Source organism: Ovis aries, chromosome X (genome assembly GCF_016772045.2).
Source record: "Ovis aries strain OAR_USU_Benz2616 breed Rambouillet chromosome X, ARS-UI_Ramb_v3.0, whole genome shotgun sequence".
In the NCBI taxonomy this organism is placed as follows: Eukaryota; Metazoa; Chordata; class Mammalia; order Artiodactyla; family Bovidae; genus Ovis; species Ovis aries.
The window spans coordinates 15,614,480-15,641,977 of record NC_056080.1 but is presented as its reverse complement, the minus strand read 5'-3'; the positions used below and the strand labels follow the sequence as shown (position 1 = coordinate 15,641,977).

The 27,498-nt window shown below is 46.3% G+C and overlaps 1 protein-coding gene across 2 annotated transcripts in view; it reads right to left on the bottom strand.

Moving 5' to 3' along the window:
* The window catches only part of NHS (NHS actin remodeling regulator), a 343,496-nt gene extending 325,135 nt beyond the window's left edge, over window positions 1–18,361 (bottom strand). For both annotated transcript variants that reach the window (XM_015104813.4, XM_042242434.2), the window contains exon 1: window positions 17,231–18,361. In XM_015104813.4, the coding sequence (XP_014960299.3) occupies window positions 17,231–17,780 (550 nt within the window). In that variant the 5' untranslated portion in view covers window positions 17,781–18,361. The remainder of the gene's footprint in view (window positions 1–17,230) is intronic.
* Between the last annotated feature and the right edge of the window lie 9,137 nt (window positions 18,362–27,498).

Genomic DNA, 27,498 nt, shown 5'->3' with positions numbered 1-27,498 from the left:
GGGGAATTATACTACTCATGGAGTCCAGGACCACCAGTCTTGGCAGTGGAGTCTGGAAAGCTAGCTTGTGTCAGGGGTTTGAAAGAAAGTCTGGTGGGCAGTTTTTAAGAGTTTGCTTGAAGTGAAGTGAAGTGAAACTTGGTCAGCTGTGTCTGACTCTTTGTGACCACATGGACTGTATAGTTCATGGAATTCTCCAGGCCAGAATACTGGAGTGGGTGGCCATTCCCTCCTCCAGGAGATCTTCCCAACCCAGGGATCGAACCCAGGTCTCCCACATTGCAGGCAGATTCTTTCCCAGCTGAGCCACAAGGGAAGGCCCCCCCACCGCCATTTGCTTGAGGGCTTTTCAACCCCCAGAAGCCACAAAGTTCCATCTAGTCCAGGTTGCCACTTTGTGGATCAGAAATCCAAGATCCTGAAAGCAGAGCCACAAGAATAAACCCTGTTTGGGGGACAGAAAGGCTTTCCCCTCTTTGTCTCTTGCCCTTCTGAGGAAATGTTCTGCTTTGCCTGAACTCTGCATAAAATCTTCATGGTCCAGGTAACTCCCACCAGCTCTAAAGCTAATCCCTTCAAGGGATTAGAGGACTCAGGACTCTTCCTCCTCCAGTCCCTCCCCAAGGAAAGGAAGCAATCTGAAAACCCACAAGAATCCTTCTCCTTACAAACGAAGAGCTGAAGCAGCACCAATAAAGATTCCAACATCAAACTCTGATGACACAGATTTTGCCAATAACTTGAAACCTAGCTTTGTGAAGAGGCCTCATCTGAGAATCAAAACGCCCTATAGCTGTGCTTTAATAGAAAGAGAGGCAGAAAAACTGGTCCTTTGGAGCAAATCACATTTCCTTCATTTTAGACATCAAACTTGGCCATTAAGGATCAGTCATCATCTTGACACTCCAGAAAAACAGAACATGACTTTTGCTTAGTCCAGAAGCCAAGAGACAGAAAGGAATGAGAACAGCTACTGTCACAGTCACTGTCACAGCCTTGAAATATCTTACCCGGGAAGAGTTTTGTACAACTACAAGGCAGGGAGTGTTCACTCAAAAGAAATGTGTAGGTACCGTACATTCACCAAAAGATAGGAAACAGAATGTTCCTAGCAGTATTACTCAGAATAGCTCAAAAAGGAGGTTATCCAAACGCCCATCAATAATAGAATGAACAAATAAGCTATGGTATAGCCATACAGAGGAATACTATATAGCAATGAAAATAAATGAACTACACCTATGTAAAACGTAAATAAAATTTTGACCAAAAAAAAAATCCATGTATCAAAAAGCACATACAGGATGACTGCACATTAGAAGTCAAGATAATGGCCAGGGGAGATAATGGCCAGTCAAGATAATGGGGAGGTGTGACAGGAAAGGAAGTTTCAGGATTTCCAGAGGGCTGTGAATGCTGTTTCTCATTCCAGGTTCTAGTTAAAGAGCTGTGTCCAATGTGTAAAAGTTCACTGAGCTGCAAACTTATAACTTGGGCATGTTGCTTTATAAGTAGCTCTTAAAAGTGTTACAAATATACGTATATCATTTTTATGTGTGGGGAGAGACAGAGAATGAATGAATGAATATGAATGCATTCTTTTGGTTCCAGGTAGCAACATTTCTCTAGAAACTATAATTCTGTTAACAAGTTTTTATTTCCGTTTGCTTATTTGAGGAAAGCTGTTACACTGCTCTGGTCCCACACAGAAGCTCTTTATGTCTCTCAGGAAAAAAAAAAAAAGACTGTACAGTTTAAAGTCTCTTTTATTTCATGAAATGATGCCAAATACTTTGGAGTACTTTTGTCATCTGTTCATTTTCAGGAAAACCAGACCTTTTTTCTCCCTGTGCCTACCTCTATGTCAGTTAGGGTCAGTTAACTGCTATAACAAATGTCCCCTAAATCTCACAAGAAGAGTTTACTTCTCCTTCATGTGAAAGCCGATCAGGTGGTGGCAGACAGCCTTCTATGCGGTGACTCTGGGACCCGGGGCTCCTTCTGTCTGATGGCTCTACCATCCCTGAGGGCCTTGGAGTCTTCTGCTAAATCCTCTGCATGCAGCCAGCACAGTGGGGAAGAAATAAACTTCAGAGGGCCGTGCAGGAGCTTTTACAAGCCCATCCCAGAGTAGAGTAATTACCCCTTCCACCTTCCACTGGACACAACTCAGTCACATGGTCCCATCTAACTGCAAGATGAGCTGGGAAATACAGTAGAGCCGTGTTGCCCGGGGGAAAGGGAAAGAGCTGGTGAGCACCCTAGGTATTCTCTGTCACAGTCTGCTCAGGTCAGTCCTCTTCTTTCTTTTGCTAGATGTTCCACGCCTGGTGTCTGACTGCAGGGAGCAGAACACAAAGCCCCGGGCAAGTCATTACAGGACACGATACAGACTGGCCCAGAGAATGAGGGCCTGGGTGTCCACACTCAGCACCACTTCCACAACGGCACACGTCCTCAGCCAGGCCATCAGTGGAAGTCCACTCTCATTTTCACCATGCATCCAGCTGGCTGGAATATTTATGCTGGTTGAGGAGCCATAGAGGCTGACTTCTACCCACTGTTCCATCTATTTCCTTTACCCAAGCCCCCTGATAATGATAAAACAACACAAAAACAGTAGCACTGATGGCACCCAGGTATTCATTAGCCTTACTATGTATTCTGTGTATACGGCACATGCTGCTGGAACTGTCCATGGACTGATGTACTCAATCTTGACTCAAGAAGACTGTTGTGAAGATTCTCTGTGGTTAGTCCTAAAAGTATTCCCATATCACAGATGAGGAAACTAAGACCAAAAAGACTACAAATTTGCCCAAAGCCGCACAGCTGGCAAGTGTCAGAACTGAGAGAACCAGAGGAAAACATGCCCTTTTATGAGAAAGGCAACTGCAGTCAGGAATGCAGCCTGTGATCAGGACAAAGATCCCAACCCTCCGGGTATAAATCCTGAACTCAAGCTTCCTCAAGAGGGACTGACCCAAGCAAGGTGAACAGGCCACAGAAGCAGAGCAGTTTAGAAAGAAAACCAAGTCCATCCTGAGAAGTCAAGGAGGGTTTAGGTTTTGGTGTTTTTGTGTTTTATTTTTTAATTTTCCTTCTCACTCAACGTGCTAAGTCGCTTCAGTCATGTATGACTCTGCGACCCCATGGACTGTAGCCCCCCAGGCTCCTATGTCCAGGCATGCCTGGTTCTCCATGCATGAATACTAGAGTGGGCTGCTATTTCCTTCTCACTCAATAGCTGTTTAAAAACTCAGAACTGACAAATCCATCAAGAAAACCCAAAAGGGCTTCAAAAATTTACCCTGACCAGCCAACACTCTTTTATAGCCTACACCATTCACTGTCTTTACTCAAATGTGTTTGGAAGTGAGTCTCATTTCTCACTATCACCTCTCACCCTATCATGAGGCTTTGATTTGCTGGGTTTAGGCTATGGGGAAAGGGTTAAAATAAAGCCACACAAGCAGCAACCTTATGCAACATATGTTCCTTCGTGCAATTGGATTAGTTTTAATTAGTGAAGGCTCAAACTTTGCCAGATGAGCCCTAGTGGCATCTGATACCTGAGGAGGGTTCCCAAATCTCTTCTCTCACACTGAAGGCATTTAACCCAAGTGAAACGCTCCATAAACTTTCCATGACATCCTTCCCGGTGTCTTTCCTCAGTTTGCCCACTCTCCTCCAACACTGCCCCAAACTTTGAAGCATCCTTCTCTCCTGCTTACAAGGCAGAAAGCCCTATGGCTGTCACATGGAGAAGGATTTCTGTGGTATTTATTCATGCTGCACTCCCCACACCACACACAAAATTCATCTCCAGAATCAAAGTCTTGAGAAACATGCGCCATCTTGCAAATGGAAGAACCTCAGGGGTGAGGAGGGGGCTAGCTGAGGCAGCTGAACTCTGATGTGAAATTCAAATGGAAAACACAGCTATACTCGCATTATTAAAATACAGATCCAGGCTAAAGGAATGGAGTCCAGATGCACACTGGAGAGAAACATAAATATTGATATTATATTCTAATGAGCATTATGTCTCACTGGCTGTCATCCTTCCCCCTAGCTCCTAGTTCTTTCCTCCCTCAGATGTCTAGTAGTGAAAATCAAGAGTAGCTGAACTCCAGAGTACAGCTCCTTTTCCCACACATCTAAATGCACTTCGATGTAATAATAATAAATCATCTTTTTAACAACTTTCTTCATCCTCCAGCCAGGCTTCAAGCATCAGCTGAAAACAGTTGCAAATCGGCATTCTCTGCTACTTAAAAATTTGCCTAAAAGTAACAAGTTCTTTTTTCCCATCTCTTTTTAAATGCTACTTTAGCTCTATCTTAGAAAATTCCTACTTCTAAGTTACCCCTGGGGCCTCTGAGGCCAGATTCTTAGCCTTGTGTCAAATGGAACTCTCCCTAACGCCTGCCACCAAGACATCGTAAAGAGCCAGCACCCTCAGAAAGAAGTGAGGAAACTCCACTATTTTCAATCTGTGTTAGAAATCTTTTTTTGGTGTTCAATCTTGTTTCTTAATTGGGGTACAACTGCCATACATTATATTAGTTTTAGGTATACAACATAATGGTTCATTATTTGCACATATTGTGAAGTGATTGCTCCGGTAAACCTAGCTAACATCCACCACACCTTACATAATTACAATTTTTTTTTTCTAGTGATGAGAACTCTTAAGATTTACTGTCTTAGCAACTTTCAGATATACATCACTATTGATCATAGTCGTCATGCTCTGCATGGCATCCCTGGCACTTACTTAGCTCAGAACTGGAAGTTTGCTCCTTTGCAAATCCTATACGTGGAATCCCCAGTTCTTAGTAGGATCCTACCGGATACTCCACAAGTTTCTGTGGAATCATTATCTTCCATGGATGTATTCACACAACAGCCCTGGCAGGGGCTGGGGTAAGGGCACCAGAGTTAACATGCTGCTTTCTTACCTTAAAGGAGTACTTACTTTATCTGAAGTGAGGGAACAGTTTCTATCTTAACCAGAGTATGGGTTACACAGTGGGTCCATTTATGAAAACTCATCAAGCTACACATATGAGGGCTGAACATTTCACTGGATGGAAACTGTACACTGACTTTTTAAAAAAGACTATCCATTAGGATACCTTTTCCATTTTCCCAAGACAGCAAAATAAGATTAATCAAGACCCAGAAGTGCCTCCTTCTCAACATTCAGAAATGGCTTTGCAAAACACATTAGACATGTGAGATTCTGCTTTTGCTCCTCCTAAAAGGAGCAAGGCATACTGTAGCCTGGTTTCTTTTGGAGCAAGTCTGGCAGAGTAAGAAGGGAGGGGTCTTTCCTCTCATTTTCAGTTTTAGGCCCATCTGTATAAGCTGAGTTGCCTAGCCCTGAACATGAAACAAAAGATGCCAACAGCTCTAAGTTGGATCCAGGTGCTTCTCGTGACTTCCACCAAACCACTACTGCTTCTCACCAGGATGGCCTCCAACTTGGACTGTCTGTTTCTACCTCTGCCTCTCTCAACAGTCTCTTCATGGCCCAGTAGCCAAAATGACGCTTTTAAACTCTAAGTCAATCATGTTACCACTAGGCTCAAAACCCTCCAGCGAGTCCCCATTTCACTCAGCGCAAAAGGCAAAGTCCTCACTCACAACGGCCTACTTGACGATGCCGAGCCGCCTTCCAGCCCCCCTCCCTGGCCTCCTCTCCTGCCACTCGCCTCCTTGCTCGCTCGACCACACGGGCTGTCCCTCCATCACACAAGGCATGCTCTCACCTCAGCGCCATGGCAGGAGCGCTGGTTTCCTCTGCTGAAACGCATCCTCTCTGCTTGCGAATTCATTCATTCCCTCACATGTCCCCAGTGACACACGTCCTTCACTTAAATGTTGTTTCCTTAATGAGGCTCACCTGACCACCCCATCAAAAATGGCAACCTCATTCCAATCCTACGGATGGCCCTCATCCTGCACTAGTAGCTTTTCTGCCCATGCCACTGATCACCTACTAACATGCTTTGTAATCTCCTTAAAAGTGTCAGGTTTGTTGTTTATGGATTGTCTCTCTCCTCTGTAAACACCTTGTAACTTCTTGTTCACTGATGAAACCGAAGGGCCTAAAAGGGTGTCTGGCCGATAATAAATGAGTGAATCCAGATAAGGTCACTGGTCAATTTTTTTTTTTATTCCGATACTTCTCTGCATGACAAAAAGAAGCCACAAAGGACACAGAAATCTTAAGAGCCATCTGAACGCGAAGAGGGATAGAGCATTGCTTGGTCAGCTGTCTCCTTCTCCCTGAGCCAGCAATTCAAAGATTCAGGCACACGTTTATACTTACTTGGAAAAAATGAACACTGGCCTCCCACTCTGCATGATCCAATTATAGTTGCAATAAAATAACAGCCAATAATTAGCAGGGGCTCACAGGGACAGCTCTAAGTGCCTGAACATCTGACTCCTCAGTCCTGTCAACAACTGGATGCAGCAGGCACTGGGTTTATCTCCATCCCATAACAGATGAAGAATGAGAACCCAGGATTTGAACCACGTGATCAGACTTCAGCATCCATTTTCTTAACATGTTCGCTTCCTCTCAACAATGAGATAAACCAGATACCTGACAACCTTGCTCAAACTAAGCCCAAACACACTCCGAACGTCATGAATTCCAAACCTTTCTTGAAGGTACAGAGCACAGGGACATAAGGTTCTCACCAGGTATCCTCCAAGAAAGGCAGGGAAAAGCACTTGAATTCTCTGCTTTTGACAAACCAGGCACTTGGGAGGCAGAGAGATGGACTCTAGGACCCAGAGATTCCCCTTGCTGTCCAACTTTATAGTCATTCGATGGCTACAACACCAAAGCAGATTCCCCCAAATAAACTCTTTATGCATTATACACAAAAACATTTAAATAGCCCCTCTGATGGCTGTAAGTGAGTCCAGTTTGAGCCAGACTAACCTCATTTCCCTTTTGAGTAGGGTTATTAGACTGGGAGATCAAAGGAATGCTACAGACATATGGTATCTTGATTTCAGCAAACCATTTGACAATCACTCATGATGATAGATCTTGTGGGCAACGTGGAGAAATGTGGTTTGAATGGGAAGGTGGGGGGAGCATTCAGGGCTGCTGCAACAATGGTACCCAAGGAACAGTGATTAACAGACATCAACTTGGAGGGATGCTGTTAGTACTGCCTGCCAGTGGGCTCTGGCCTTGAGTCCATCTGAACATTAATTTTATCAAAGATGTGGGTGATGGGCTAGAATCATGTTTATGATGTCTGCAGAGAGCAGACTGCTGTGGGCAGTAGCTGACACATTGAATCAAGATTTTAAACCATCACCACTGATTGGAAATGAAAGAGCAAAGCAAGCAAGATTCAATTTAACAGAGACAATGGGGGAGTCTTGTGAAACTTAAGTTCAAAAATACCAACTACACAAATGGAACAGAGGAAGCTACGGGGAAAAGAACTGTCACCATAAAGGATAGGGGTTTGTTGGGCCATAAGAGCAATCATGCACCAGCAGTGTCCTGCAAATGGTTAAAGCAACAAGGGCTACCCTAGTCCTAGGGGGATATCAGACAGAGAAAGGAACAGGTACACGCCTGCTCTCCACCTGTGGCAGGGGACAACCAGAGTGGAGGGGACAGGAAACTTGGCATCAAGAGTCCTGGTTGAAGGAACTAAAGTTGTTTCACCCGGGATGAAGAAAATTTAGAAGTGACAATAATAGTCACCTCTAGACACTTAATGATGTCCTGGAAAAGAGATGATAAGCAGATTCCATATGGCTCCAGACAACAGATCAGGACTAAAAGGCAGGCACTGCCAAAAGACAGATTTAGTCTCAGTGTAGGTAATGACTGGTTTAGAGTGGTAAGTCTCCAGTAACAAAGTTGGGATGTGGGTGGCCTTTCCTAGGAATCTTGGAGGGCACAGAAAGTCAATGGGCTTCCACTTGGGACATCTTTAAAAAGAGACTCACCTTGGGTAGGCAGTTGGATGTGATGGATGCTAAGGTCTTTCCCAACTCTCAGATCCCAAGACTCTCCAACTCTCATTAACTTCATTTTATTCTTGGTTAACTTTGAGAGTCCCTTGGACAGCAAGGAGATCAAACCAGTCAATTCTAAAGGAAATCAACCCTGAATATTCATTGGAATGCTGAAGCTGATGCTCCAATACTTTGGCCAGCTGATGCAAAGAGCCAACTCATCAGAAAAGTCCCTGATGCTTGGAAAGATTGAGAGCAGGAGGAGAAGGGGACGATACAGGATGAGATGGTTGGATGGCATCACTGACTCGATGGACATGAATTTGAGCAAGCTCCAGGAGTTGGTGATGGACAGGGAAGGCTGGTGTGCTGCAGTCCATGGGGTTGCAAAGAGTCGGACACAACTGAGTAACTGAATGACCACAGCTTTGAAGGACTTAGACGTTTCAGAATTAAGTGATTTTTCATCATATGGATGATCAGGTCTTCAGAGTTCTATTTCAGTACACTCAAACCTTCTCATGTTCTCACGCCTATGTTAGTCATTTACAAAGATGAGCTAGACAGGGTCTCTGCCCTTTGTGGGCTTACAGTTTGCTTAGGAGGGTTCACCGAAACCTTATTCCAAAAAACTGAGACCTTGGAATGGGAGCCTTACATTCAGAAACCATTCTCACCTCATTATCTTCTCTTTTCACTTGCCATCAAGATGTGATTCATGAGGAACTCTTGATGCAAAAAGAACTTTCAGGAAGTTTTGTGACTGAGGGTTTGTTCTGGGGATACTCTTCCCCATGATTGTTTTTAACAGAGTGTCTCACAAACTTGTGGTTCACGGTTTTTATTAGAGTAAAAAGAAATTCAACTGAACTATCGAAACAAATTCCAACTACATTTAAAATTGTCTTTGTTCTAAAATTTCAAAATATTGGGAATTCCCTGGTGGTCCAGTGGTTAGGACTCAGCACTTCCACTGCCATGGGCCTGGGTTCAATCCCTGGTCAGAAAACTAAGATCCTGAAACCCACAAGAGTGGCAAAAAAAAATTCAAAATTAGTGGATCTTTAAGATGTTTGGGCTAACATGGGACAACAGGAAAGATGTCATGCATAATTGGAACTTAAAAGTGATGACGACTATAGACAAGAAGCCCTGAGACTGAAGATGTGTATGAGTGCTTCTGTGGAATTTATACTTTCCTGATGGCATTGTATGGAAAACACTTCCACAAACACAAAGAGAGAAATCTTTACTGTTACCGTCTTAGAAATATCAGCCCAACAGAATTGCAATTATTTCGTAGGTAAAATAGTTTGGTAGTTTTGATTTAAAAGCCCAATCCAGTAAAAGTCTAAAAAGAAATGTGTTGCTGTCACTGGTTATGAGGAAGTTATACCCATGGATTATTAATTTTTAAAAGATTGCTTTCTTCTCAGTTGCTCCACGAGAGGTTTTAAAGCAGGTTTCAGTAGAGCTGTTCAGATTCCATAATGTCTCAGAAAAACTTGCTGAGTAGAGCCAGGAGGAAAAGACACCTAATCACATCGACGAAAACATCGCTCCCACCCCCCGCCACGAAAAAAAAAAAAAAAAACATTAACCAGACTGTAAAGGGGTTTTGTGAGCGGTAGAATGAACTGAATGGGGAGGAAAGGGACCATCCTTCCAAAAGCACGCTGAACCCGTGATGAGCATTGCCATACCAAACCCAAACGAACGATTCACCCCAAGTGTTACTTCTTAGACTACTTCTGGCTTTAGCAGTTTGGGGCTCAGCTGTGGCTGAGATTACGCATTCCAAATAGGGAGCATGTATCTCTTGGGGCCATCACTGGCCCAATTCCACAGGAAGACAAATGGTACTCTCAAAGGCTGGCTGACAGAGCACTGAGGAAATTACAGAGTATGTCTTCATCATTGTAGGCCTGAGTTTGCTTTGTGCCCCTTCTCACCTTCGAAGCACTGAAGACCTCCTCCCACCCCAATAAGAGGTTCAAACTGTGAGCCCACTTAAGGGCGGTAAGTTATATCCAGACCCACCACCGAGCGTCTGGAAGGGTGTGCCCATGTGTTAAATGTAATAATCCTCAGGAAAGTTTAGGGAAAAAGAAAGAGAAGCATGACCTCTACCATGCTCTCGGTCCCAGGTCTTCACCTTCACAGTTCAAAGATTAAACAGACTGCTCTGGCATGGGCTCTCCCAGACCTTATGAGCGCAAGTGCAAGCTCAAGGGCAAGAAGGTTTTATGGGAGTTGACCCCAGGGAGCACCCATAGGTAAGAGATGGGGAAAAGAAGGCAGAGAATACACAGTGTGTCTGGAGACAGGTCACCACGGTGAGCAACTACGGCTCAGTCCTCTGGAACTCTGAAGGATAGTACAGAACATGCCTTGCAGCTCTCTCATCCATGGGGCAAGGAAGCAGGTCCATGGTCCCCCAGTGTCATGTCCATAACTGGTTAGTACTGCTTCAGGGGCATTAACTCACTGGCACTTCTGGATTGCCCTCTGTGCAGGGCCTAGCATGGTCCATCAGGCAGAGAGAAAAAACAGAAAAAAAGAAGCCCTAGGCACAGTCACTGGAGTTAGCAGTAAGCAGCCTTCAGAATGAGAGGTGAGGGCTGAAGGAATCTAGCAGAGCACCCACACAGTCTGATGTCCACAAGGAGAAAAGCTAAGATAAAGGTTAGCACACAGTTCTAGAAAATTCGCAGGTGGAAGGCAGCAGGCAAGGGATCAGGTTTTACTGTACTGAGAAGATGACAACTCCACAGATTAGCAAAGAAAGCACAGAAATGAGCCAGTGAAATGTTCCAAAGAGAAGAGCAGTATGCACATTGGCTTGAAGAACAAGAAAGCCTGGTGACTTAGGGAACAGCCAGTAGAGCTCAGTGTGACTGGACTGGGGTGGAAGGTGGGGAAGGCAGGGAGGGACATGACAAGTGGACAGAAGCATATTGATTTAAACATTGGAACTGCTCTAGATTTGTGCAGCCACTCATGGGAGAAAAGTCTGATGTCTGCAAATATAATTTGTGCACTCAGACCTGGACCCTAATTCTAGGCTCCAGCACTTTCCAGCTGTTACTACCCAGAGTAAGTTTTTAACTCTCAGTAAAGTAGGAAAATAACAGGACAATAACTCTCATAGAGTCATTGTGAAGATTCAATACGATGATTCATACAATGATCTTAGCACAGGGCTTGACATAGAGCAGAACTCAATGAAAGTTAACTAAAAAAATAAAATCAATCTACTCGTTAGATAACAAACATGTCACTGCAGTAAAATGGGTAAATGATGGTCTTTTCAGTATGTGGCAATGGATTAATTGTGCATCCACAGGGAAAAATGCATCTTGCCCCTTCTTCCCACCATGTGTAAATATCAATTCCATGTGAATCATGGATCTAAATGACAAAGTCCAAACAAAAAACTTCTAGAACGTGGAAGAATATCTTCATGACCCTGGGGTTAGTGAAGAATTTAAAAACAAATAAAACCAAGCAAAAAGAACACTAACCATAAAGAAAAGGATCCATAAAGTGGATTACATACAAATAAGAAGTTCTGTTCACCAAGAGGCAACACTACGAGAGTGAGAAGGCACATGACAGAGGGAGGGTAACTGCAATATCTACAGCCCACAAAGACCGTATACCCACAACGCACAGCAACTCCTACAAGAGAAGGAAAAACACACAAAGAACCTTATGGAAAAATGAAGAACAAATGAGGGAAGGAGAATATTCAAGTGGTCAAAAATACATATGAAAAGGTCCTCAATCTCATAAGCTGTCAGTGAAGTGCAAATTAAAACCACAATGAGATTTTTATTAGCTACCCACAGAGTAGCTACAATTAAAAAGACTATACCAGTGTTGGTAAGGACATGGAGCAACTGGAACTTGCATATACTTCTGGGAGTATAAATTGGTACCACCAGTTTAGAAAACTGTTAGGCAGTAGCTACTAAAGCCAAATGTATATATCCCCTTTGGTCTAGCAATTCCACTTTTAGACATATTCCAAACAATTGTGTACATATATGTGTGTGTATGTGTGTGTGTGTGTGTATAATATTCCAAACATAGGCCCACCAGAAAGCATACAGAAAAACATCTGTGGTGACAGCCTTACCCTGGAAATAACCCAAATATTCATCATTAGAACAGACCAGCAAATGGTGGTATATTCACACAATGGAATTTTATTCAGCAATGAGAAGGAACAATCTACTGTATATACAACAACATTGAAGACTCTTACAAATATAATATTGGGTGAGGAACACTAGACACTTAAAGGTATATACTATGTCACTCCACTTACACAAAGTTCAAAAACAGGAAAACCTAATTGATGGAAGAAGTCTGCCCTTGGGGAAGAGGGTAGTGACTGATAAAATGGGCCTTGGGAGGGTGGTTCAAGATACAGTTTCTTCTTGATCTTGGTGATGGTTATATGAGATGCTCACTTTGTGAAAGTTAACCAAGCTATACATTTATGGTCTGTGCCCTTTTCTGTCGATTTCCCCGATGGCTCAGCGGTAAAGAATTTGCTTGCAAAGCAGGAGCCACAGGAGATGAGGGTTCGATCCCTGGGTCGAGAGGATCCTCTGGGGGGCAGCATGGCAACACACTCCAGTATTCTTCCCTGGAGAATCCCATGGACAGAGAAGCCTGGTGGGCTACAGTCCACAGGGTCGCAGAGTTGGACACAACTGAGTGATTTAGTATGAATTTTCAGTTTCAATATAAAAAGTACTTTAAGACTCAGAAACTAAATATAATCAACAGCAACCCAAAAGCCAATGTCATTCAAATGTCTCAGGATGAACAGTTTGGGGTTGAGGCCCATGAAATAATTCCAAAATCTCCAGTTTTAGTGACAGAAAAGCTGGACTCAGTCCATGTTTATGACCGTAAGTCTCAGAAGGCTCTCCATACAGCTAGGGAACCCCTCCATACTTCTTTCCTGCATGCACCTTCCCTTCCTGAGACAGCACTAATGCCTTGTCCTCTCTCCTCACATTACCAACACCCTCTCAACTGATGATCTCTCCAACAAAGTCAAAGAGATGGAACTGGGTAATAACACCCCATCCCACTGCTACCAGTTCACCAGTCCACCTGTCCCTCTGCCCGTATCTGTCATCTTCCCTCCAGTTCCTATGGGCGACGGTGCTCTGATCCCTTTCCCTCTCAGTCACTCAAGGACTTCCATGATTATCCAGTTCCTTCTCCAGCATCATCAATTCTTCCCTCTCCATGGAATCTAAACACGCCTTTTGTGAAAATCTCCCTGGGCTCTGCATTGCCCTCCAGCCACGGCTCCATTCCTCCCCTATCTTCAGAGCAACACTCCTTACAAGAGCTGTCTGTGCTTGTTCTCTCCTCTTTCACTTCTGTTCTCTTCATCCCCTCTTATGTGGCTTTCCTCTCTACCCCTCCATTGAAATGGCACTTAGCAAGGCCACTCATTGCTAACAAGGTACCAGACTCAATGGTCTTACATCAGCACTTGTCTTCCTCTCAGAAGCATTTGACCAAAACAACTCCCCTTCCATTCCTGAGACACCTCCTCCTGGCTTCCATCATACCACTCTCCTGATTTTCCTTCTAGCTTGCTCACTGCTCTTTCTTCTCTACTAAACTTTCGAAGTTGGACTGCCCTAGTCTTGGCCCCCTTTTCTTTACTCTCTACCTGGTCCTGAGCTCCAGGGTTTCACATATCATCTCTGCCCTTACATCTTGCATCTGCATCTCCAGCCTGGACCTCTCTCTTGAGTTCTGAATTCACACATCTAATTGTCTTAGACACAAGCATCTCACGTTAACATAGCACAAACAGAAAAGTATCAGTTCCATTTCCCCCACCCCAACCATAAAAGATCTACTCTTCCATAAACCTTACCCATTTTTGGAAATGGACCTTCTATAAGCTATTTAAGGAAAAAAACCCACTAGGAGTCATCCATAATAATAATAATTATTTTCTGCTCTTATACCCTGTAACCAATCCAATTGGTAATCCATTGGTCAATTCTATTTGCAAAATGAATTTACAATCTGAGCCTTCCTCAGTGTCTACTCAGTCCCAACCATGGTCACCACTTGCACCGTCTAACTGGTCTACCAGCCTCCAGAATTGCCTCCAGAGTGACTTTGCTGAAGTGTGTGTCAGATGATGTCACCCCTGCAAAAACCACCTCAGCTTGTCTCAGGGCAATAGGATGAAGCAGCATGGAGAATGGGGTATGGAGGCACCCAGACACATTCAAGGGGGGAGAAAAGGGAAGTCTGATCACTTTTAGGCTTCCTCTCCCTGTGAAACTCCCTTAGGCTTTGAGCAACGCTAAAGGGAGGTGCATAACATAGCAAAGGCCACTGGTTCTCCACCCACAAACAGCCCCTTTCCCCTTCCCAGGTGACCCCTGCAGACATTCCCAAACACGACACAGACATTTTATTTTAAATATTTATTTACTTGGCTACACGAAGTCTAACTTACGGCATGCAGGATCTTCACATCTAAAAGGTCCTGCATGCCACACCACAGACTTTTGACACCTCTCTGCATGGCCCAGGAGCCTACTGAGCCCACACCTGGGGTGGGTCTCAGGAGCCAGGGAGTTCAGGCTCCAAGTGTTCTCTATCAGTGAGTGCTGGAAGTTGATAGAGAAATACTCCAGCTTCCTCATTCTTCAGCAGAACACTTTCAGGGGTGTGCTGGATTGAATCCCAGTTGCCCACTCCCCCACTCCTTCCCCGTGCTTCATGGGATCCCCTCTCAAAGAAACTCCTTGCAAGGAAATCCGTTTCTCCACCTCTGCACACCGAGAAATCCAAATTAAGACACAATACTATGCTTTTCCTCCCAAAGGTAATGCCTTTATGACATCAAACAGGAACAATGTCATCTTAAATGTATGTGGACAAGAGAAGGGAGGGGTATGGGTACAAAGCATGGAGATCATGTTTTAGAAAAATATAAAAATAATAGGAGATTTTAAGTCTGTCCCTTTTATTATATGAGCCCCATCTTTATTTATTCATGTATAAATACTCATAAACAGTATGAAAGAAAGTGAAAAGTGAAAGTAGGCAGTCATGTCCGACTCTTTGCGACCCCATGGACTGTAGCCCACCTGGCTCCTCTGTTCATGGGATTCTCCAGGCAAGAATACTGGAGTGGGTTGCCATGCCCTTCTCCAGGGGATCTTCCCAACCCAGGGACTGAACCCGGGTCTCCCGCATTGTGGGCAAATTCTTTACCATCCAGGCCACCAGGGAACCGCCTAAACAGAGTATATGTTCATCATATGTTCATCACTTGTAAGCACACACCAAAAAATCCCCTTTTTTTTCATTAACCATTAGTCTGTACACCAAACAGTGTAAAGGATTGTATTAAATTCTGAGTACATAACTACCCCCGCTCTGCCTCTAAAGAAAAAAGGGAGAAAACTCATTCTCTCCAGTGTTGAGTTTCACTTATGAGAAATCTCATTTAAGGGGCAGTGTGCATCACACACACACACACACACACACACACACACACACACACACACACACACACACACACACACACACGGGAATGTATGCACCACTCAACAGTCTGCAAAACTTCCCTCCACTCCTTTTGAAGTAAAATCACCACTCCCCCGACCGCACTCCCTAGATATCAGCGCTGTTGAAAGTGAAGGGCCTGTCCCTGCTGTGTGGTTTGGGGTAAAAAAGGAGGTAGGATTAAAGCGCTCATTTCAAGTCCCAAAAGTAAAATACGACTTGGCCCACGGCAGTCCTAATTCTTTCCAGAACTCATCCCCGGAATTGCCCTTTAAACAACCAGTCATTAACCCAACTCCGGGTCTTTTATAGCTGCGAAAACCGATCGCGCACATCATTTATTCATTACGCTTATTATTATTGTTATTGCAGAAAGCAGCGAATTCCCGGGCCAGGGTTCAAAGGGGTTTTACTTTATTTTATTTTGGGGAAGGAGGGCAGTGCTCGAGCGGGAAAGGTTGGTTAGAAGGCTGGGCCAGTTTGCAGGGCAGAGGTGCCCGGAAGTCCCCGGGGAAGAATGCCGAGAGCGCCCCCGCCCCGCGCGCTCAGCGGCCACCGCGCACCGGCGCAGCTGCTGCAGCAACCGGGGAAGCTTCTTATGTAAGTCGGAGGCGCTGACATCACCTTCGCTGTGAGCGTCGCAGCCGCTGAACTAGGCGCCAAAGGACCAGCATGCTAGCCTAGGGCCCCCGCCCACCGTCCGCTCGGTTCTAAATGACTCTGACACCTCCTGATTTGGCCAACAGTGCGCCAGGGGACCCTCCTGAGCGCAAGAATTACATTTATTGGGAGCCCTGGGATGTCGTAAGAGTGAAGTTAACAGGCAGCAAAGGTGCTCAGGGGTCTTGCACACGCGGGTGAAATTGAATGATAGTACACGTTGGGGTGGGGGGTGGGAGGGGGGCGCGGAACACCTCCAAGATTCTTGGAGGGCAGATGGCATAGTCATTCAGTAGGAAGCCTGTTGTGGTCAGGCCAGGAGAGATGCCCAAAGGTCTCCCCGACCTCCCCAGGGTCCGGGACACTTCTCCCTCCACGCCCCTCCCAGGCCACAAGGCTGGAGCAGAGTGCTTCGGAGTTCACTCTGGGAGGCGTGCGGCGCCGCGCTATGGCACACACCAGCACAGGGCACAAGTCCGGAGCTCAGTGCAGCCCCTGAGGTCACAAGAGGGCCCAAACTGCCACGGCGTAGCAGAAGCCCTAAAAAGGCCAGTTCTCGAGCCCCCCCGCCCCAAGCACGCACTTGGATGGGGGTGGGAAGACTACACAAGGGCTCAGGACAGGCTACTGGAAACCACAGAAGTAGCACCAACCCTCTGCCTCCTGGGGAGGGACGGAGAAATCGAGCCCCAGAAGTCAATGACAGACCCCTCTGCCTCCTCTGTCCCCATAAATGCTCCCTCTCAGTCCACCGCTGCCTTTGAGGTCAGAGAACGCCCCCTTTAACTTTCTCCCCTGGCGTCTGCATCCCTCACCCGAACTCCGGGAGGACTGGGGTGAGTCCCAGGGGAGGGGAGGGATGAGGAAGCAAGAGTAAGGTGTAAACTGCAGCAGGCGCGGCGCCACGGGGCTGAGATTGCGGCGACCGCGGAGGGCGCGAGGGTGCGGCGCCAGAGCGAGCGCTAGGCGGGCGGACCGCGCGGGTACTCACGCACTGCCTCCTGCTTGGGGTCCAGCGTGCCGAGCACGCGCTGCACGCCGCCGAGCTTGCCCTGCAGCGCCCAGACGCGACGGTGGGTGAGCTGGATGTCGCTCTCGAGCTCCTGGAAGAGACTGCACGCGTGCCGGGCCACGTCCGAGAGCTGCCGGAGGACGCGGGCCAGCGCCGCGTTGCTGACCGCGCACAGGTCCAGCATGAGCAACACCGCGGTGGCTGCCGCTGAGGACGCCTCGCCAGCCACGGACGCCGCCTCTAGGACCCCTGCCACGCTCTCCTCACCCGCCGCGGGCGCCTCTCCGTGCGGTGGCGGCGCCTGGTCGGTTGGCGCGGGCAGCGGCGGCCCGGGAGGCGCGGGGGGTGCGCGGGGAGGATCCTCTGGCCCCGGCGCCACGGCCTCGTCCCGTCGGCCGGGCAGCTGCAGGGGCGGCGGCGGCGGCGGCGGTTCTGCGCTGCCTCCGATCGAGTCCTCTGCCGGGTCAGGCGCCGGGCGTCGCTGCCGGCACAGCCACTGCGGCTCCACGATCCGCTTGGCGAAAGGCATCCCGCGCAGCCGGGCCGCGACTTTCTGGTCTCCTCAAAGCGCCCCTGGCGAGTGGGGAAGCGGACGCGCCCACCTGGGTGGAGAGGCGGCTGGAGTCCGGCGAAGGTGCGTTCGGGCAGTCCAGATACGCAGGGGGCTCCTCGCTCACCTGGCTTCCTCCTCTTCCCCGCCCTCCCGCTAGCAAATCAGTCCAGCCGGCCCGTGCACCGTTCCCTGAGTAGGATGACAAGCACGGGGCGCAGAAATCCCGGGGCGCGCCTAGGCTCTCCTCACTTGCTTCCAACCCGGGTCGGCTGGCTCAGCTCCATCATTCCTGCGCTCGCCGCCGCCGCCGCCGCCGCCCCGGCCGCTACCGCCGCCACCGCCTATATAAATGGGCGTGTGTGTATGTGTGTGTGTGTGTGTGTGTGTGTGTGTATGCGCGCGCGAGCACGCGCACGCGCGTGTGTCTGGGTGGGTGGGTGGGTGTGAGTGTGTGCGCGCGCCTCAATTTGAAAGTACCCCGGCACAGGCCTCTCCCCGCGCGCCCGTCGGCCGCCCCGGGGAGCAATTGCGCCCGGGATCTCTCGCCCTCTCTGGGCGGGGAGGTGGTTTCGGAAAGGCGCTTTGAAAACCCGGAGAGAGGAATCTGCCTCCAGCCCAGGCGCAGGAGGCGGCGCGGGGGCGGCGGGGCGGACGCAGGGCAGGGGAGGGGAGCGGGGAGAGGCCGGGGCGAGGGGGCGCAGCGCCCTGTGCGGCCGCTGGGAGTCACTGGTGGCCTCACCTCTCCAGACTTGTTCTGATGCAAAGATACTTCCTCGCTTAGGTGGGGTTAGGATTGAGACTGTCAGCGTGGTGGGGGCGGGGAGTCCTCAAGTTGGGGTTGGGGGTGTAAGCGCAGAAGAAGAAGGGTGGGGTATTGGGGACGCAGCAGCTTTGACGTGTTGGAGCAAGTTGCTTCGCCAAATTCCAGCTCTGAGCACGTCCTTTGCGTTCCTAGCAGGGAAAACTGGGCTGCCCCTCAGAGTGCATCCTGGTGTGGCCAGACTGGCAAAGGTGCTGGCTTATACCCCTTCCTGGGTATTCGTCTGCTGCTGGGCTGGACCAGGACTCTATAGAACATCATGAATGAGACCCAAACAACCCATGAGCAAAACCCCAGAAAACTGCTTGTGGAACTCATTGACACATCAGGTGGGATAAACCAGATTACCTCCCTGTCACCCTACTCTGTTGATCACACACAGGGATGTTAAAGCTCTCCATCACAGAGCTGATGATTCATAGAAGAAAATAAAGTTTCCCCCTCTGGTTAACTGAAAGGTGTAATTTCTAAAAAGGCATGTACAGTATTGCACCAGTCTAAGGCTGGATGCTGTCAGCCTGAAAGCTAAAAAGGAGTTTGAGAAATGTTAATAAAATGCATGCCTTCATCTCTCCAAAAAATACTGTAAAAATATTTTTTTTTTATTTTAAAGCCACAAGCCAGATCTTGGGAATGCAGACTTCATTTCATGTGTCTAAAGAGAACATGGAAAAAATATGTTTTATGGCAACAATAAAGCCCTCCAGACCTGTGGTGCGGTCTCGTCTCCACTCTCCCTGCCTTTAGCAGCAGCCTGCATAAGGCCCCACACTGGGCACTCTGGATGGGCTCACACTTCAATTAAAAGGCTTCAACAGACATCCCTCTCCTACCTCAAAAAATAACATTTTTGTCGAGAGAGTGTCCTTGTTCATAAAAGATCCAGGCTGAGGATGTGGGGGTAAAAGAACATGATGTCTTCAAGGTACACATGGAAGTGGTTCAGTAGCAACAAGAAGAATGATGGTGATAATGTATATGAACAAAGAAGGAAAAAAAGAAAACAGGACAATATGTGCAAAATAGTGAGTCTAGATAAACGGCATATTGGGATTCATGGTACATTTCCTGAAACTTTGAGTTTGTTTCCAAATAAAAAGTGAAAAAAGAATATTCTGGAAAAGCATCTTTTGGGAGTTTGTGTGTGTGTGTGTGTATGTGTGTGTGTGTGTGTGTGTTTTATCTCACAAATCTAAACAGCTTAGAGCTGGCTGTTTTCAAATTCAGCTTGACTTTTTAAATATGTTCACAATTCTGAACATGAGTTCTTCTAGGTAGCCAAGCCACCCGCTCCTCCCTAAACACTGAGGCAGAAAGAATAATGAGGGTATGTAAAAGCATCCAGTTAGGGGGCCTTGCAATGGGCCTGCCCCACATCTCACCGCCCCTCCCCTGGCACTGCCCTAGTCCTAGCCTTCAGGGGCCTGTGCTGCGAGGCCAGCATGACATGACCAGGGTGATGAGCAGGGTGGGGTCTCATTCCTAAGGGGAGCTTTGGATTATCGGGGAATTCCTTCCTTGGCCCTGACCACCAAACAGAGGGGATTGAAGGGGAGGACAGAAAAGTCCCATGGGGAGGGGAAGCTGTCCTCCAGGCCCAGGAGGGGTAGAATTCCAGGAAGTAATTAAGTTCTAGAGCAGGCTAGCTACCTTGTGTCTGCCCCAAAGTGGTCAGCAGAGAGTCAGGACTTCAAAACAATTCAAAGTACAGCTCGGCTGTGTGAAAAGGGAAACTTTTTGTCATCTCCTAGACTCCTGCTCATGTGCTAAATAAAGCCATGTGGACAAAATAAAAAGCTTTGCTTGTGGCTATTGATCTCCTTCATTCTCAGTGCCCCCCCCAAAAAAAAACCTCCTCTGGTAGCCTTCAGGGACCTCTCAAGGTCACTTCAGCATTTTCTTCTTGATAAGTCTGAAGGATAGCTTTCCTTTCAACGTCACCAAAAATAAAACTAATACAAATTAAAATATGCATTCATACCGGTGGGCTGATGTCTTTCTCAGTCCACTGGAAGGTGTGAATAAAGGCACTTTTAGAGAAGTGATTGTTAGGCTTCCCAGACACTGTCTAAATAAAAACTGTGTGCTAGCTTTGCAAGGGCAGCTTCAGACCACCTCGGGCCTCACTGTATCCCTCTCACTTCAAGCTTCACCCCCGCCCCCGTCCCACCCCTCAACCACGGTTTTAGTTTGGTTCCTACTTCACAGAACGGAAACACTGAAATCATGTCATCATGAGGGGGTGCATGAATATTCTTTGTGCCAATGAATTTTCCATACACCGAGGAGCTGACGCTCTTATTCAAATCTCAGATTGCCCCATTTGACTCCAAGTTTTCCCACAAAAATCTCTGATGAAAACAAGATTGACATCTGAAGCCAGACTATTAAATCTACTTATGTGTGTGTTCATCTCTCTGAATCACGATTCCCTCCCCCCATGCCCATGTACACATATTTAGCACCAAGAGCTTGCAGCCAAAAGGGAAAGAAAGGAGGCATTTAAAAATGACCCCACTGCTGAAGTCCCAGCAGTCATTCATGCAGCTCAAAGGCCAGAACAATCCGCACATAAACTTAAATGTTCGGTCAGTATAAACCTTATGCCATTATAAAATGAACGAAGCATACTGTGTCAGCACACCCCCCAGTTACACTCGTGCCTGCGGCATTCCAGGGGGGCGCCGGCTTTGCTGAAGGAAAAGACTGGCATGGAGGGGCCACCCAGCCCCTTGGCCTCTAGCCTGGCTAGCTTCGCACTCCACAGAGCCGTCAGCAAGTGGCCCCTGGAACCTCACAAGCAACCAAGCAGAAATTCCCAAAAAATTCTTCACCGAAAACGTCTGTTCTGTTTCAAACACCCCAGCATAGATGCTGCACTGCCATTATTTATAGTTGAAAAATATTTCTTTTGTCCAAGAAATTCCAGGAGACACATGGGCTTGTTAGAATAACCATGTAATTATAGTGACTGGAGTCTCCCTCCCTCCACTCAGTAGCACCTATTCCTCACAGAATCACTTTCATTCATTCCTGAAAGTCCTGCCACCAAGTAAAAAGATATAAAATTAAAAAAATATTTGCAGTCAGTTTACTGGTCAAAATTATGAGCCTCCCATCTCAAGCCAAGTTACCTAAACCATTTTGCAGTAGGAACATCTATCAATTTACATAAGGAAAATGCAACAACTGAAAAGTAAATGAATGTAGTTTGTCCATAAAATGTAATGTGAAGATATCTTGTAGCGAGGGTGCCTTCCACTTGCCAAAGGTGGAAGCACAGATTTCAGAGTCTGGAGCACGGGCTGGAGAATAAAGGAGAAGCTGCCATTCTTGGGAAACTACTGGAGAGTCATATGGTTCACATTCAGGCAGAACACTTTTTGGAGCTCACGGTTATCCTATACTCAAACTGCACCCACAAATAAAGTTAGGGCACAGAAGAACACCTTGAGGGCGAAAGAAAAGCTGAAGATGAGAGAGCCGTGAAACACATGGGAAGAAGGCAACCGCGCGGCCACAGGGAAGGCTGCAGAAGATATCACTGGCCTCTTTCTCCACATCAGGGCTCCCAGGAATCTTCTCCCCAGTGCTGCTGAGCTCTGAGATTCCCTGGTTCCCGCTCTCCTTTAGCTGTGCTGGGGCACGGGAGGAAGCCAGCAGCCCGTGCTTATACACCATCCCATTGGAACCAGCACGCTTTCTCCCAGGTCTGTGGTTCACAGCATGGACTTTATGTCCAAAGCCTTCTTGAATTAGTTTCTGAGACTCAAAAGTTCAAGTTCTTCTACTTCAAGAGCCTTAAATTTGGTCTTATGTACCCATGTTCCCAGGGCTTACCCGGTGGCTCAGTGGTAAAGAATCCGCCTGGCCAATGCAGGAGACACGGGTTTGATTCCTGGGTCAGGAAGATCCTGGAGAAGGAAAGGGCAACCCACTCCAGTATTCTTGCCTGGGAAATCCCATGGACAGAGGAGCCTGGTGGGCTACAGGCCATGGGGTGGCAAAAGAGACATGACTTAGTGTCTAAACAACAACAACAATCCATGTTCCCAGGAAATACCAGGGGGAAAAGTCATTCAATATCAAAATGTGAATCCACCATACATATAGTCAGGTACCTGACTATTGACAACTATCATGTGTATAATTTCCAGGGCGGTGGTGGAGGGCGGGGGGTGGTGAAACTATATACCACAACAGAGAATTTCCTTTGTTTTCGTTTGTACTTTTCTTCCTCAAAATCTTCATCTAGTTTATGAAGTATGCAGGACAGGTTTTGTGTTTTTTTTGTTTTCCCTGCATTACTGGCAGGGAAACATGGGCAGAAAAAAAAATCATGCTATTAAATGGTTTTCCCAAAATGCCAAAGACAGCAAATCCAAAGACTGTTGCAACCAGCCTTTTTATCTTCCCTGCAAAGAGCTGTTGATTACTCACATTGTTTCCAATAGGAGAGATTTCAACTTCTTTCTTATCTTCAAAAATCCTAGCCTCACATTTTAAAACTGAATATAATTTTAAACATGCTAAATCTGGATCTAGTCAGAACTGCAAATACATCAAAATAACGGACAGAGTTAAAGCAGATGGTGATAGCAAACAACCAGGGAGTTTCATTCACTTATTCGTCCCTCTGGTTATGCAACAAACATTTACCGGAAGCCTTATTTACTGAGTGCAAACATTTATCGGGTGCTCAGGCCTCTCTTTGCTGCCAGGGATATAAAAGGAAAGAAGACACAAACATCGCTCTCCAAGGGTGGAATCTAGTAGGGTAGATAGACACGTAAACAAACAATGGTAGGGCAATGCGGGCAAGCTGTAATAGAGAGAGGAATTAAGTGCTGCCCAGAATCCCAGGGCGATTACCACTGTCTGGGGGGAATCCAGACTGGAGCAGGGATGCTAAAAGCAACTCGGGTTTCAGTGCTGCTTCTTACAGCTTAGAAACAGAAAGATTGAAGCTGAGACCAAGCATCACCACATGGTTAAAAGCAAAACACAGGGGCCCAAACTGAGACCCTCCAACCAGCTGCGAGAGAAGATGAGCTTCTGACTAGTATCATTAAAGGGCATTTGCAACAAATCTTTTTAAAATCCTACAAACCAGTTGGTAGGAGAAAGAATGTGGAAATTATGTTGCTTTTCTTTTGAAAGCTGACTTAAAAAGTTCACTCTTTGGCAGCGCTTGCTTTAGAAAGAGGAAGTGGATTTTTAATATATTTACTATAAAGCTAAGTCTTCGACTGGGTAAAGTGAACCACCATCTCTGGAGCACATGGCCCTAATAAAGCGAAACAGCCATTCCCCAAGGGTTCACAAGCTCCCCGCCGGCACAGCCTTTTTTTTTTTTTTTTTAAACTGTTCAGAGTTTGCTCTCTAAGCACCCATCTGTGAGGAAAACACCCAGCGTTGGCCTTGACCCAGAGGAAGTGCTTTGGACTGTGGTGGTCCTGAAATAAATCAGCTCCAAGAGAGGAACTTGACAGAGTGAAATCTGCGACTTGCATTATCAGTCTGGGATGGAGTCCTTGTGAACGGCGGAGGCAGCAAACTTCAAACTTTATCAAGATCGTTGTGCTCATTAAGGAAGTGAAATTAAGCCAGATTTGAAGGAAAGCACTGGAGTAATTACAGAGTTATGAAGATTTAAAAGCTATGCGCCTGGGCACGCAGAGCGCAACGTGTTTCCTTTGGGTTCAGAGACACCGCAATTACAGGGCTTAAGGGTAGCAGAGCACCGAATTAGAACTCCCCATTAGTTTGATTAATCACTGATGTAAGTGCAGGCACTGCAAATGGCTATGGCTCAGCCTGATTTGTGTTTCTTCCTCGCCTCTCTCTCCCCCTTTCTCCCTCTATTTCCTTTACAAGATGAGGGGGTCAGGGAAGAATACGGACCTTGTATTAATGATGAGACAGTGGGTGCAAGAAAAGTTAAAACTTCCTGAAGCTTAATGATTTCCCTGCATTGGTGCTGGCTTTGCCAAGACTTGTATAATAGTGTGTTCTTTCTGCCTCCCAGGCTGTTACATGGTAATGGTACAGCAGTGACATGTTAGTAAATCTAATAAGAAAACCGGAGAATAAAGTATTTTATGTGGGTGTAGAACAAGTTAACATCCCCATAGAAAGCTCACCAAGATAATAATATATGGTATTGCATTCGACGGGCTATAACAAAAAAACAAACAAGAACCCCCAATATCTAGCCAATTAGCAATAATGGGTGAGAGCCTGGCTCTTTTGAAGGAATTGTTACACCCTTCAGATAAAACTGACTTATAAATCTACTTGCAGAAATGCTGTCTTTCCTGGGAAAACGATGCTGCTGGTGTGAGGTAAGTATTTTGGGGTCAGGATATTTGACTCCGTGCCTCCATGTCAATATAACCAAAGTATGGCCAATTTTTTATGAATGGGGAAGACAAAGGCTCAAAAAGTCAGTGCACTAATTCAAACCTAGCACAACCACTCAGAGGAAGAACGCTGTAAAGGAAAATCCAGAGTTCTTGGCACAAAGGCACTGTACTGGACAGGCCAGCCTTTGAATTGTGCGCTGAGATGACCCTTGATGGGAAAGGTGGTTTTTTCAGCAGGAGACTTTTAAATAAAAAATGTCACTGAAATTTACTTCTGTGGCCCTTTTCATATTTGCATGTGAACTACAGGGCTCCTGGGATCAAATGGGAGACAACTGACCAGCCATGCCTCTTAAATTATTTTTCCGGAGGTGTTTTCTTTCTCCACCTCAATTGGAAAGATCCAGGAATAACAGCCCAGTGAACAAAGTAGACATTTTTATTTCTCATCCTGTCTCAATGGTCTCATAATGGGTTCAATAAGAGTCTGGAAATAATGAAAGCTTCTCCATGGAGAAACACAAGACTCACTATACGAAAACAGCAGCACCTTGGAGTCTCCTATAGTAACGGCAACACCAGAAGAAACATTGCAGCAGTCCGATTTTCCCTCTTAAAAGAAAAAGAATTTTAAAGGTGATCATCGTCCACACTCACTAGGGTACAGACAGAACATCAGGCCACTAAGTGAAAAATAAAACAGTTATACAAGAATTCTGTTGAAAAAAAAAAAAAGTGGTAAGCAAGTGCCTGGGTTACAGGCTCATTTTGATTTGTTTTGAAACATGTCTCAAGTATTTCCTCGGCTTCCCTTGTGGCTCAGCTGATAAAGAATGTGCCTACAATGCGGGAGACCTGGGTTGGATCCCTGGGTTGGATCCCTGGGTTGGGAAGATCCCCTGGAAGAAGGAATGGCTACCCATTCCAGCATTCTGGCTTGGAGAATTACATGGACTGTACAGTCCATGGGGTCGCAAAGAATCGGACACCACTGAGCGACATTCACTTTCAAGCATTTCCCATGGGCTTTGGGAAGAAGCTCAACCCTGGTTGCTATGAAAGTCATAAGAAAATGGATGGGGAAGGAGAAAAAGAGAAAAAAGGATTTGAGAGTTTTAAATCATTTTCCATTTTTCTTTGAATTTTGCCTTTCTTTGCCCTTAGGAGAGACAGTGTCCATTTTTAACCACCCATAGCCTTGCTCAGGTTTGCTACTGTGACAGACACAGTCATCTGCCTCCCCACTAACCCCTTCTCCTTTTCTAACAGCATCTCCTTTGTGTTCTGGGCGGCAGTGGCAGCAGCCAATCTGCTCCCCATCCTAGACACTCTTGCATTCAGGATGGTCCAGATGACGCAGTTCTGGATAAAGACTTCCCTTCTCGTCTTTGGCCCTGGGGAGTAGAGTGGAGACTGAGAGGGAAGGGCTGTCCTGCCACTGTGACGGACGCAAGGATGAAAGCAAAGGCGTAAGCCTCTTGGAGTGTAAATAACGGAGGAGAGTGATGCCCCAGGCCTGGCTTCCCCCACTCCAGATTTCTTGCATTGTGAAAAAAATAACCCTCTATACAAGCCAATTACTACACGTGGTCAGATGTAGCTCTGATTAACAGGAGTCCCAGTTCCTTATAAAAGCATTGCTCCAACATCCAGCACCAGAGCTCTGGATCTTCCTCATTCATTCATTCCACAGATGTCATGCAACAAACAAATACCTACTATGTGTTTGTGACTATTCTGGGAACCAAGGAATCGCCTTTGAATTAAACAAAAGGCATGCCCTCAAGGTGTTTCCCTTCCAGTTAAACAGCATTAAATCATCATTGTCCAATAACAAACAGTTTACATATTCAAAACATGGTACTAGTCCAGTTCTAAGATAAAGAAGTACTACAGATATCATGCAGAACATGACAAATATAATTAACATTGCTGTATGTTATATATGAAAGTTGTCAGAGTAAATCCCAAGAGTTCTCATCACAAGAGGAAGACTGCTTTTCTATTTCTTTAATTTTGTATCTATATGAGATGACAGATGTTCACTAAACTTATTGCGATAATCATTTCATGATGGTTGTAAATCAAATTATGATGCAGTACATCTTAAACATATAAGATTCTGCATGTCAATTATACCTCAATAAAAGTGGAAGGAAAAAAGATGATTCTACTGGGTTCATATACTTAAAATAATAAAAAAGAAATGATGTCTGTAGCCGGTGATGCTGAGTCCCTTGCAGAACGCCTTCACCTGGCTGGAGCACTCAGCTTTACACGGCTGTAGATGTGGGCTGCTCACAGTTGCCACCTGCTCCGGAGGATTTCCTGTGTCCCACTCGAGCTACCCGGGAGGTTACATCCCTCTGGAAGGGCAGGCAGGGCCAACAACTCAGTGGTCCAGGGTGGAATACCCTCTGTGCTGCTATCCACACCCCAGAGCTCTTTGTGGCATCAGGCTGAGGCTGCCTTGTTCTGAATCTACATCTTTGCTCAGCTCCTTCCCCGC